The sequence below is a fragment of the Cetorhinus maximus genome, chromosome 19 (genome assembly GCF_964194155.1).
Source record: "Cetorhinus maximus chromosome 19, sCetMax3.hap1.1, whole genome shotgun sequence".
NCBI lineage: Eukaryota > Metazoa > Chordata > Chondrichthyes > Lamniformes > Cetorhinidae > Cetorhinus > Cetorhinus maximus.
The window spans coordinates 86311710-86325377 of NC_135897.1; the positions used below are offsets into that span (position 1 = coordinate 86311710).

General features: G+C 44.4%; 1 protein-coding gene across 28 annotated transcripts in view; it reads left to right on the top strand.

The window, feature by feature from the left end:
- LOC144694004 (muscleblind-like protein 1) overlaps nucleotides 1-13668 on the top strand; it is a 351759-nt gene that overhangs the window by 298870 nt on the left and 39221 nt on the right. For 14 of the 28 annotated variants that reach the window (XM_078564322.1, XM_078564321.1, XM_078564325.1 and 11 more), the window contains 2 exons: nucleotides 11873-12130; nucleotides 12897-12950. In XM_078564322.1, the coding sequence (XP_078420448.1) occupies nucleotides 11873-12130; nucleotides 12897-12950 (312 nt within the window). The remainder of the gene's footprint in view (nucleotides 1-11872; nucleotides 12131-12896; nucleotides 12951-13668) is intronic. The other 14 variants (XM_078564304.1, XM_078564328.1, XM_078564303.1 and 11 more) reach the window with 1 other exon arrangement.

Below are 13668 nucleotides of genomic sequence, written 5' to 3' on the forward strand. Positions count from 1 at the left end.
GGTTAAGGGAAGCTTTAATTGAGGTGTTCAAAACCATGAAGCGTTTTGACAGATTAAAGAAGGAGAAACTGAGAAACTATTGGCAGTAGCAGACGGGTCAGCCAGCAAGAGTTCACAGAAGTAAAGGAAAGAACCAGGGGTGACACGGGGAAACAAGTCTTTCCCGCGATGAGTGATTATGATCTGGAACGCACTGCCTGAAAGGGTGGTGGGAGCAGATTCAATAATCACTTTTAAAAGGGGAATTGGATGAATATTTGAAAGAGGGATAGTTGCATGGCTATAGGGCAAAAGCCAGTGAGTGAGACAAAATAGATCGCCCTCTTTTGAAGAGCTGCTGTGGTCATGACGGGCAGAATGGTCTCCTTCTGTGCTGTAAGATTCTATGGATTCTGGGGGACAATTAGAGCTTCCAAGACTGAGATTGATGGGTATCGAGAAAGATGGAACAAAGATGGGTATGTAGTGTTGGTCAGCCAGTATCTAACTGAATGGTGGGGCAGGCTCAAGGGGCTGAATGGCCTACTCCTGTTCCAATATTCCTGTAAATAACCTGCTGACAATCTCTATCTGGATTCAGTTGCTTGGATGAGACAGTGGAGAGCACTGAGTTGCTGTATTCCTTTGTCCTAAACCCACCTATTCTGAAGTCTTCCACAAAGAGCACTGTGATATTGACCAGATTGACCAGATAATCTGTCTTTTGGTGATGTTGATTGAGGGGTAAATAATAGCCAGGACACCGGAGATAAAGCCCCTGCTTTTCTTCAGAACAGTGCCATGGGATTTTTTTTTACATCTGCCTGAGCAGGTGGTGACAGTGGTTTAGTGGTAATGTTCCTGGACTAATAATGCTCTGGGGATATGGGTTCAAATCTCACTCATGGCAGCTGGTGGAATTTAAATTCAATTAATTAAATCTGGAATAAATGGCAATTAATTCATCATTAAGTCCCCTTAGGGAAGGAAGTCCGATGCCCTTACATGTGACTTCAGACCCCCATCAATGTGGTTGACCCTTAACTGCCCTCTGAAATGGCCTAGCAAGGCACTCAATCCAAGGGCAATTTAGGATTTGTTGTTCTGGTTGTCTGAGGAAGAGGTTCAGAGGCATAGAGTCTGAACAGTAACTACTTATTGTAGAACATAACTATGTACAGATATACAAGGCAGTAGGCTTCTTCATTCAAAGCCATGAGCTATCTCCATTCAAATTACTCCTAGTTATGTGACTCCCTTTACATTATCATGTGGACGGTTCTGTTTTCCCAGTCCCACATTAACCCTTTCAGTCCTGAACGCCCTAATACTAAGGGATGGGCAGCTAATACTGGGTTTGCTAATGGTGCATGTGGGAATGGTTAGTCGTTATCTGGTTAGTCAAAAACCCACATACTTCTCTCGCTTGTCAGCCACTCACTCCCTTTCTCTAGTAAATAACTTCCTTCTAAATGTGCTGGATAGCTCCTCAGAGCATTCTCTGAAGTTTCCCAGGGTTGAGTTGGGACCTGGATTTTTTTTTTCAGTCCAAGGAGGTGGGCAGCAAGTTTACTGGTTGAGTTTGTAAGATCGTTGCCATTCTGCCAGAGGCAGGGCGGCCTCCCATTGGCTGGGGAGGCCACCAGCTAAATGGAGGCACTTGCCTTTTTGGCCCTTCTTATATCCCCACTTGTAGCTGTCAACCGGAAACAGAGGCGCTTTCACACTTTATACTTCAGCAGTGCCCAACTCTGACGGTGGGGCTGCCGATCTTTCAGTATTGGATGGTCTCCTATTGGTCCTCCAGAACCAGCACCCCACCCAACGTCCTTCATTGGATGGCGAGTCAATTATGAGGCCACCTCTGGGTAAAATAGCTCCACCTTCCCCGCCCCCCGCAAGCGAGGGCCTCAATTTGATCCCAACGTCGGGATCCCAAAGCCTGCAGGAACTATTTCCCACTATTGCCTGGCTGATAGGTTCAATATATCAAAACTTAGAAATGCCATTGCAGCGTCAAAAGCTGCTGCGGTCTGACTGCCAATTCCCCGGTGGTTGGTGGTCATGTTTGGATTCCGAGCCGTTCCTTCTTCGTCCCACGTTATGCTGCAGCAGGAGAATTTCCATCTGCGGACAGCGGACCTGAAAATAAGGCCCAGATGAAGTTAGATTTGCAGCTCGTTCATTTCTCTTCCCGTTGGCCAACGTGCAGCATGGGGGATGGAGGGGGGACTCACTGTTTGGAAACGCTGGGGGAGGTTCCACATTCCAGTCACCCTGGGTGCAACACCATTGCGAGTTCCATGAAGCCAGCCACTGCTTGAAATTGCGGGACCTTGACAAAATGTTAATGATACTGCCCCATACTCTACCTTTAAAACTTTAGTCAGGCATTTGGTATTTATACATTTCAACTGGTTTTATTTATTTATTTTTTTACTTTTTTTTTCTCTACCTTAATGCTGCAGGCAAAGCAGAGGTGTTGTGAGGTAGGTGGAAAGGTGCTAAATATGTTGGTGTGTTAGGAAAAACAAGCAGCTACCATCACAAAACAAGAACAAAAATACCTGGAAAAACTCAGCAGGTCTGGCAGCATCTGCGGAGAGGAACACAGTTAACGTTTCGAGTCCGCATGACTCTTCAACAGAACTAAGGAAAAATAGGAAAGGGGTGAAATATAAGCTGGTTTAAGGTGAGGGGGGGAGTGGGACAAGAAGAGCTGGATAGAGGGCCAATGATAGGTGGAGATAACCAAAAGATGTCACAGACAAAAGGACAAAGAGGTGTTGAAGGTGGTGATATTATCTAAAGGAATGTGCTAATTAAGGGTAGAAAGCAGGACGAGCAAGGTACAGATAGCCCTAGTGGGGGTGGGGTGGGGTGGGGTGAAGGAATCGAAAAAGGCTAAAAGGTAGAGATAAAACAATGGATGGAAATACATTTCTAGGAAATACATAGCTACCATCACATCCCTACACTCCTATAATGGCAGTCTAGAAAATGGCAAAATGTTGTGCTCATTGAAGAGAGAGGGATGTCAACACTGAGGAACCAGGAGAATATTAGGAAGTGTAACCAAAAGCCTGGTAACTGGGATAGGTTTTAACGGAACGAGAGGAGAGGTAGGTGACGAGGTGATAGCGGGTTAGGAAACAAACTGCAGAACATGAGCCTAATTGGATGCAGGCCTATCTGCTAATGTTCGGGCAAAGGAATGGATAATGCACAAGAGCCCAGAGCCAAAGGAACCAGAAATTCAAGAAATGAGCGTTAAAGCACTGGAGGGAATACAGAGTTATGGAGCAGTGATGCCATGGAGGTGTTTCAATACAAGAGTGAACATTTCGCTTTGATGCATTGGGTGCATGAGAGTCAATGTAGATCAGTGAGGATGGCGGTCATGGAGGAGGAGGACTTGGTACAGGAGAAAATAAAGGCACCAGAGCTTTGGATGAACTGAAGTGCATGGAAGTTGGATTGTGAAAGATCAGATGTACAGGAGAGCATTCAAGTAGTTCAGGTATTGAGAGTGAAGAATAAGCTGAGGTAGGTCTAGAAGCAGTTATTTTAGGAAGAGGGTATGGGAAGGGAAACTCCTCCCTGGGTCAAATAGGATTCAGAGATTGTGTGCTTTCTGGTTTGACCTGAAACAGTAGCAGGGAAGGAGACGGGGTTGTTGCGAGCATCCAGAGTTTGTGGCTGAGGCTGAAGACGATGATGACGCTCTTCCCAATGTTTAGCTGGAAGTGAATTTGGCTCATCCAAGACTGGATATTGGGCAAGTGGACTAACCAGGGCGAAGGCAGCTGAGAGAGTTGGCGGAGAGGTCAAGCACAATGTCATCAGTGTTAATGTGGATGTTGATTCCATGTTGCCAAAGGACAGCATGTAGATGAGGGACAGGCAAAGGTCAAATTTGGACTCCAGAGGTGATGGGTCTTTAAATAACTCAACTGCAAACGCATCATAGCTGATCCTGATGCTGCCTTCATTGAAACCACAAACAGGGAAATTGGAAGAGATGTATAAAGGATGACTGATATATACTCATTGACAGACCACACACTCACACACTTACCACACACACATGCAGAGAAACACACACACACTTACTACAGACACATGCACACACAGACATAAACAGGCACACAGAAACACACATACATGCACACACAGACACACACACTTACCACAGACACATGCATACACACAGACACACACACGCACACACACATACAGAGAAACACACGCCACATACACACACACACACATACACAGACACATACAAACGCATACACAGACCACACGCAAACACACACACACACATTAACAAACTTACCACAGACCCATGCAAACACACACACAGACTCATCAACACACACACACACACAGAAACATGTACACATACACACAGACACACACTTACCACAGACACACACTTACCACAGACACACACACACAGGCACAGAGAGACACACACACAGACACACACACATGCACACGTGTAGCAAGGGTCACTGGTTAGTGAATCAGGAACAGTCAGCCTGACTAATGGGCACTGAATCCTCTTTATCGTATTCCTTTTATCAGTCAGCACAGACTGAGATTGGAAGCAATGGTTTAAAGCAATAGGATACTGGATCATTGTCCCAAATAAAAATAGACCCTCAGGCCATGGAGACAGGAGGGTGAGTGGAGGAAAGATCAGGGCTCTGAAGGACGGGTGTTGGATGTTAGTGGGATTTTTTTGTTCAGTGTGTTCAGTAGCAGATTGTCAGGTCAGTGTTTGAAGCTGGGGCTATGGATCCATTTAAGAGCCAGTTAGAACTATTATACTGGAAAGAGGTCAGGGGGGTATTCTGAAGGATGAGATCAAAGGGGCTTGCTTGGACAATATTAGGGGGGAGTTCCAGTCAATAAAATTGTTTTCTCGCAGAGCCTGATCAGCAGAAGTGCGGACATCACCATCCTTTAGAGAATTGTGATTGTGGCAAAGTGTTCCTTTGTGGCACAGATCACCCAGCTCAGCTGTGTCACCGAGAGCTGCTAGTCTGACCCAGCAATCGCTTCAGGCTCTTGGTTAATGAATTGGGCTAGGACACAGAAGTGGCTTCCCCGCAGGCCTTGGGCACTAGACCCACTGCCGCAGGTACTGTATAATGGCCCCATTTTGAGAGCTAATGTCCTGCCGACTCACCAGGAATGTTCAAGTAGCAGAGACTTAAAAGCTGCTGCCCGAGTGTCTGCTGGGTTGAAATCGTATGTTAACAGGGGACGGGAATCTATCTTGTCTGATAGGCTGTGTTTTTCTCACGTTTCTGCACATTTGCATCTACTCGTTATAATGAGTTTCTAGCACTGAGATCCAGTGCAGTGCCCCTGATAGCCTGGTTTGCCTGGTTTGCAGTAAGCATTGCAAATAATTGCAGAATTGCAGATAGGACACTGGAGTGCTGTATAAATACACAATGAAATGGCCTATCAGCTGGGGGTTTTGATTACAACTGATGTCCTGACGACCAGCAAGAACACAGCAATTGGCTGCCTATGGAGGCTCACTTTAATCAAAAAACAAATGGTTTCACTGTCACCCAGAAGTCCTATCTATATTTGGGAATGCTAAAGGAGTGGGGGGGTGGAGGGAAGAGAAACATTGAAATGGAAAAGATCTTTTGTTTTGGTTTACTGAATGTCTGGACATGCTGCGTCCCCAACAAAGAGATATGCACAGGTTGAGTTTCTATTTGCCTGATATAAAGGACAAAGCTTGTTCGCACAGTGATGCACCCCGCTCCCCTAAACCCAGAGAATCTTGGTGCATGTTAACGTTTTACAGAGTATCAGATAACTCAGGCCACCCTCCACAAGCCTCTAGCCAGCAGTTAAAGCAAGATTTCATGACCTCAAGATATCCCTGCAAAGATCTTTGCAGCCAGCTAAGTACTCTTGAAACGTAGTCACTGTTATATGGAAGAAAACGTGAGAGCCATTTTTGTGCATAGCACGATCTCACAAACAGCAATGGAATAACGTCCGGATAATCTGGTTTTGTTGATTTAGGGATAAATATTGCCCAGGACACTGGGAATAACCCCCCTGCCCTTCTTCGTAATAGGATAGGCCATGGGATCTGTTATACCTGTCGTAATATGCCTTTAAGGGATAGCAGTATACTGTTATAGCATAAGGGTGTTTGTCAGAGCAAGGTTTAATATGGGACTGGAGAGCAATACCGCCCACAGAATGATGTAGAGAGTCATATGGTGGTAGACTGTGCGGAGAAGAGTCTGGAAGGAGCCAGCATGGAGACAGCACCTATGCAGGGCTTTACTTTGGAGATGTATATAGTTATGGATTATCAATAAAAGGTTGATATTTAACCATACAAGTCTCCAGGACTCTCCGTGAAACACCAAACTAACCTTTACAATGTCCACCTGAGAGGGCAGACCGGGTTTCAGTTTAACGCCACATCCAGAAGAGAGCAATCTAGTTTAACTCGAAGAACTTGCAAAGTCAGTTTTGTCAGCATTTTACAAAGTCCTTTATACCTACACTATATACAGAGATGATAAGTAATATTTTGGTGTTGTTTTATTGCGAATGAGTAGAAATACTGATGATTGGTTTGCACACGTTAGGAAATTAGCGACAGCAATGGAAGCTTACAATTTTCCAAAGCTTTTGACGTAGTGAGACATCGGAAGGCACTTGACAGGAGTGTTATCGAGCAAGATTTGACACTGAGCCACGTAGAGAGACATTAGGACTGGTGACGAAAAGAGATAGATTTTAAGGAGTGCCTGAAAGGAGAAGGGAGAGGTGGAGAGACTGAAAGGTTAAAGGAGGCAAAATGGAAATTACGTTGCGTTCAAAAATTCTGGTGGAGAGAGGCAGACAAAACTTCACTTCTAATGCAGAAGAGATTGCACCATGGGTTAAGATGATTCTGCTCTTGCCAGCAGTACAGAATTTTAACTCTTCACTTGGAGCTTCCCGCTCTTTTGCCCACCTGTTTCATTGAAGAAAAGAGTACGGAGATGAACATGGACATGAACCGAGTCTTTAATATGGCAGCAGGCACCGAGCTTATCAATGTAAGCAGGTTGTTTAACTTAGATTGTGAGGACGCAATTGGAACAAGTTTGGAGATAGTAAGGTGACCTGTTTCTCAACCAATCCACAGCACATAGAAGTCAGTCCAAACATGGAATGGCCGAAACTAGCATTAATGCTGTGCAAACAATAATTGGTTAATCACTTGGGTTAGGACTGGAAGATTATGAGGATGAGTTAGACACAATTAGAATACCTTGTGCACAACGGAGATGTATTGTATTTGAAAGTAACCCAAGATACAACAGTAATCTGGAATAATAAAAAAAATGGAAAATGCTCAGGAGGACAGACTCAGTGTGTCAGGTTGAAGACCTTCCATCAGAAATGGGAGAAGTTAGAAATGAACAGCTTTTAAGCAATTGCAAAGCAGGGACTGAAAAGAAAAAAGGGAGACATCTATGATAGGATGGAAGTCAAGTGTCGCCAGGGGGAAGAAGAGAGAACATTTGTCAAATCTTCAGTCAGGAGGCTGTTAGTTGGGCCCTGCCTTTGACAGAGTACTCTCTAGATAGTTAATGGAAGGCTGTATTGTCTTTGTACATTTTGTGCTTTTTTTTGTGAGTACAAGATAGAGAGAAAGAACTGGAAAACACGAAGCAACAGAGGGAAGCATTCCCATATTTGGATAGAAGAAAACATTGTGAATGAACCTTACCCCTTGTAGAATAGAGACATTTGTGAGACATTATGGAAAGAACTAACAAATTATTAAATCGTGTATTTTATTTAAGAAAACCACTTTTATATATGTAGGCATAATCACATTACTGGAAGTTGCATCATTTAATTGTCCAAACGCATAGACACACACTTACGCCATTTAAAATCACGGTCCCTGTAAATATAGCTTCCTTATTACCACAAAGGTGATGCATTCAAATTTTGTTCTTTCAAACTTCATGGGTCCGATGATGTCAGGGGTAATTTTCCGGCTTCGCACTCATGATAGTGAACCTCGTCTGAGGGCGATCTTCCAAAACAAATCGTGAGTACTGTGGGGCCCAAATTCCCCGCTTGCTCCTCAAATGGTCAAGTCTTTCTGCTGAAGAGAAAAGTCAGAACATTTATCTTTGCGGGGTTTCCTTTTATCGGGGGATGTGGAGTGTTTTTGCTCCTCTACTGACTGGAGCAGAGTTTCGAGGCAGGATTATGGCGGCGAAATTAGGATGTGGATGGGGGGACCCGTGGGACCAGAATTTCCTACTACTGGCCAACGTATCAGTTCCCTATAACGATCCAGACTCCTTCCCATAGTCCAGGAGGACAGGTCAGGTCTGGAACAGCTACCCACTCACGAGCGGGCCCCCCTGCAGTGACTGAAACACGGGCAGAGTAAGGATACAGCCTCCTGAAGGCAAACTAGGTGGGGCTGGGGAGCAGGGATGGTGGGGGCAGTGTTCCAGAGATCTTGTAAAAACTGCCCCCTGCTACCAATAATCTAAATGAGCTACAGCTGCAGCCGCAGTCCAACCTGTGTAAGACTTGTTCCTCCACAAAGGTATTCTGACAGCCGCTGTCGTTTTTACTGTCATAACTTTTAAAGAGCTGAGAGGGCAGCTCCATCTTGAGTCACCCTCTCTCTCTCTCTCTCTCTCCTTTACCTGCATTGGTGGGCTTCAGTGCTGGAGGACTTCCTATTGGCCTTCCAGCTTTCAGAGCCCGCTCCTCATCTTTAATTGGACGGCACGCACGCCCTCCTGGCTTTTAACTGGCCAATCCTAAAAATAATCGTGTAAGGTGACTAATCCCATGACGGCGATGGGTCAGAACCCACCTTTGACCCTGATGTCGGGGTCCTGATCCCAAATGGAAAACCCATCCCTCTGAATGTCTTATGCTTAAAATTTGTTTGTACCTCGAGCCAATTTGCACCGATCCACCCCATCCTACAGCATATGATTCGAAAGGAAGCTTTGTAACCTCAAATAGCCTCTTATGGTTGGCAATACCCCCTCACCGTAGACATTGGGATTGAGTCAGACCTTCAGTAATTAGAGACCAATTTTCCAGAGTATTTTTTTTTCCCTTATTGGCCGTTGTTTTTTTTCCCCCTGTTATTTTTCCCTGTCCCAGGAGGTACATGGCTTTGTGGGACTGACGTGTCAAGTCAGGATGCTCCAGCCATCATTAGTATGGGGCAGGTTTGATGGACCAGCAGGTCTTCTATCTGCCCACGAAGTTTGTGTCTGTTCATAAAAATTTCCTACTTAACTTCAAAGAAGAAAGGACAGGCTTACCTGGCCTAATACCTAAAATTTCTTCCAGGAACATAGGAACAATTTAGCCCTTCGAGCATGTTCCATGCCATTCATTGACATCATGGTTAACCTGTGACCTAACTGCATATACTTGCCCTTGCCCACACCCTTTCATATCGTTGGTTAATAAAAAAACCTATCAATCTCAGATTTTAAATAAGCATCAATTCTAGCATCTATTGCTACTGGTGGAAGAGAACTCCAAACTTTTTTTAAAAATTCATTCATGGGATGGGGGCGTTGCTGCCTAGGCCACCATTTATTGCCCATCCCTAATTGCCCTTGAGAACTGAGTGGCTTGCTAGACCATTTCAGAGGGCAGGTAAGAGTCAACCATATCGCTGTGGGTCTGGAGTCACATGTAGGCCAGACCAGGTAAGGACGGCAGATTTCCTTCCCTAAAGGGCATTAGTGAACATGGTCATAATTCCAGATTTTTTTAACTGAATTTAAATTCACTATCTGCCATGGTAGGATTCAAATCTGGGTCCCCAGAGCATTACCCTGGGTCTCTGGATTACTCGTTCAGTGGCAACACCACTATGCCACTGCCTCCCACAACTTCTACCACCCTTTGTTTGTAGAAATGTTTCTTAACTTTACTCCTGGAAAGTCTGTCTCTGATTTTTAGACTGTGCCTGCCCAGTCCCATTCTCCCCAAACAACAGAAGTAGTTTCTCTCTATCTGTTCCCCTTAACATCTTGAAAATGTTGATCAAGTCACTTAATCGTCTAAGTTTTAAAGAATATAATCGTAATTTGTGTTACCACTCCTCACAATTTAACCCCCATAGGCCTGGAATCATTCTAGTAAATCTATGCTGCACTCCCTCCAAGGTCAATATATCATTCCTAGAGTTGCTCAGATCACTCTAAGTAGAGCTTTGTTTAGCTGTAGCAGAAAGTCTACCTGCAGCAAACCCTTCGACCCCTGTACCCTGCCATGTTCTAGTCCTCTAGACAGAAAGGCTAGCACTCTATTAGCCTTTTTCACTGTTTTCTGTATCTGTTCATGACATTTTAACAACCTATGTAAATGGACTGCCACGTCTCTTTGGCCCTCCACTGTTTCTAGCATTCAGACAGTACTCTGATTTATCCTGTCTGAATCCAAAGTGGACGGTCTCACCTTTCCCTATATTGAAATCCATTTGTCACAGTTTCTCCCATTCACAAAATCTATTCATATCCCTGTGACTTTGTCCTTCCATCTAAACTACTGTCTATCCTGGTGTCAACTTGGCCAACTTTGATATGTGGCTGTCTATCCCACCATCTAAATCTTTAATGAATATGGTAAATACTTTAGGCTGCGGTACAGGTCTCTAGCCGTGGGGTGCCATTTTTCACATTCTGCCAATTTGTGTACCTGACCATTATCTTTATTCTCTGTCTCCTGCCACTGAGCCAGTTTCCTAACCAGGTCAATGATTTGCCTTCAATTTCATGAGCTCCAATTTTAGTAACAGTCTCTTATGAAGCACCTCATAGCCACCAAGCGCTCTCATTTTTAAACCATGAAATGTTTTTTGTTTGACTGGATTGAGTTACTTTGGATTACATAAAATTTACACACAGAATCAGACCGTTCAGCCCTAGACTACGCTGGCATTTACGCCCCACATGAACCTCCTCACATCCTAATTCATCCAGCCCCATTAATGTAACCTTCCACTACTATCTCCCTCATGTATTTATGTGGTTTCCCCTTAAAAGCACCAATGCTATTCGCCTGTCGCACTCCATTTGGTAGCAAGTTCCACATTCTAACTATACACTGATAAAACAAGTTTCTCCAGCATTCCTCATTTGATTTATTAATAACTACCTTGTGCTTATGGAGGCCTTGATGTGAAGTGGATGGTAGCCGTGCCTCTGAGGCAGAAGCTCTGGGTTCAAGTCCCACCCCAGGACTTGATGACTGGAGAAGATTTGTTCATAACACGGCCAACCAGGTTGAGTATCAACCTGCAAATCCTTCCAACACACGCCAGTGGCGGGCGGTAAGAGCGGAAGAGATTCCTGGTGAGCCATGTGATGGAAAGAATGTTGGAGCCCCTAGCATCACTATCCATAGGTCCAGACCACAACGCATGGAAAAGTGACTCGGGCTCCCCGAGTGGACTGTGACACACCAGCGCCTTAAATTTATGCCTCTTAGTTTTGGATTCCCGCAACAGGCCGCAACAGCTCCTCTGCACCTAACCTTTTAAATCCCTTCGTAATTTTGGAAAACTCTTATCAGGTCACCTTCAGCCTTCTCTTTTCTAGAGAAAGAAAGCCCCAGTTTGTTTAATCTTTCCTGATAAGTTATAATCCCTCAGTTCTTATTTCATCCCTTGTCAGTGTTTTATTTTGCTCCTTCTCCACTGCCCCTCCATCGTTGATGGTCAGGGCCCCGGCTATTGTGGGGTGGGCCAGGAGCTCAAACCATTTGTGTTTTTTTTATGGACTGGTTAAAAGTTGCAGCAGATTAAGGAGGAATTAAGTGGTTGCGGTTGACTTCTTTGCTGCAGGTGTGTAGGGAGTTCCAACGTGGAAACTGTACCAGGGGCGAGAACGACTGTCGCTTTGCTCACCCAGCGGACATCGCGATGGTGGACACCAACGACAACACGGTCACCGTGTGCATGGATTACATCAAGGGCCGCTGCTCCCGGGAAAAGTGCAAGTACTTCCACCCCCCTGCCCACCTGCAGGCCAAGATAAAGGCTGCGCAGCACCAAGTGAATCAGGCAGCGGCTGCTCAGGCAGCTGCCACTGCAGCCGCCATGGTGAGTGGCAAGCGCGATTCTAACTGAGCCTAAGCGGCCGGCAGGGGATCTGAAGGAGCCGTTAATAACTCTGGCGCGGTGTTTATGTGTTCCCATGATTTAGCACAGTGGGAAACGAACAGTCGGGCAATATGATTTGCAATTGTGTTTTGTGCTGCACCCTTTTAAGACTATTGTTTGCGCTCTCCCCCTTTTGTTGTTAAGTGAACGAATCGGCCAAGGCAGTAACATTAACGAGCGACGACTAATAACTGCTTTTAACTTGGTCACTTTGCCTAAGGCTAGATTTGTGTATTCCCTTCACAGCGACAGCGTTTATGTAAATATATAAGTATAAAATGTACACTAGCCCGCAGTAAAACCTTGTTGTGTGATATCTATAAATGTATGTAACATGATTAATTGTGAAGTGGAGAGCTGGTGCTGTGTTCAAGCGCTTTAGAGATGCCCAGAGCAAAAGAGGCAAAGGACACAGGGGACAGGCTCTGCCTTGTTTTAATAGGATATTGTTTTTGTAATTAACTTATACTTGTGTAAAAGTCCTTAACCTCACAATAACTACTCAGTAGTGCCTTTATTGTGCATGCCTAGTCTTGTTATTTGTTGTATATGGCATTCCGATGATTTGTTTTTTTTATTTGTTTTTTTCCTCACCTCCCCACAATGCACTGCTGCCCCCATGATGCACCTCTGCTTGCTGTTTATGTTAATGCGCTTGAACCCCATTGGCCCATTGCCATCATGTGCTCGCTGCCTGCTAATTAAGACTCAGTCGGCTGTCAAATCACTGAAGCGACCCCTCGAGGCAACCTTTGACCTGGTACTATGACCTTTCACCTTTTAGCTTGGCATGTAGCTTTAATAGGGTTACAAGTTGTAACTTAAAACATTTATTTAAGGGGAATAAATCAGTATTATTACATTTTTTTCTGTTGTAAACAATAAAGGGCGGTGATAAATTGACTGTGGCACCATCTGCTATGAGCAATTCAAGGAGAAGTAAACTATTAACAAGAAAGACTTCATTCTTTCGAAGTTTCAAAGCGGCCCAAGCGAAACTCGGGCAATTTGTGATTGAGTTGTCCAAAAAAAGTTGCAAGCAACCATAGTGTTAACTGAAGTACCACACTCAGTTCATCACCTGTGGATTGCCCCTCCGACATAACACTGGGGGATGTTAAATTGATGTATTCATAATAATTCTGTACTTATCTGGTTGGCATGGCTTTTTTCTTTTTGTTTAAAAGTCGTAACGTGTAAATGTTTGTTACTCAGTGTTTAGGTACCTGCATGAGTCGCATGTCAAGTTTTTATTTTGGGGGGGGGTTTAAAGTTGGTGGGCTTATCATTTTATTTTGTAGATACTCCTTTTATTAATCGCTCTTAAAAGATTGTAGTTAACATTGCTTTTAATGTTGATTGTCATGGAGCTAGCAGTGCTGCTTTCTGCTTTTGTATATTAAGCCTCTTTTATTGTAAGTTCGTGTGACACATGTAGTAACGTACAACGCAGTTATTTTTAAACGTTCTTGTTGATT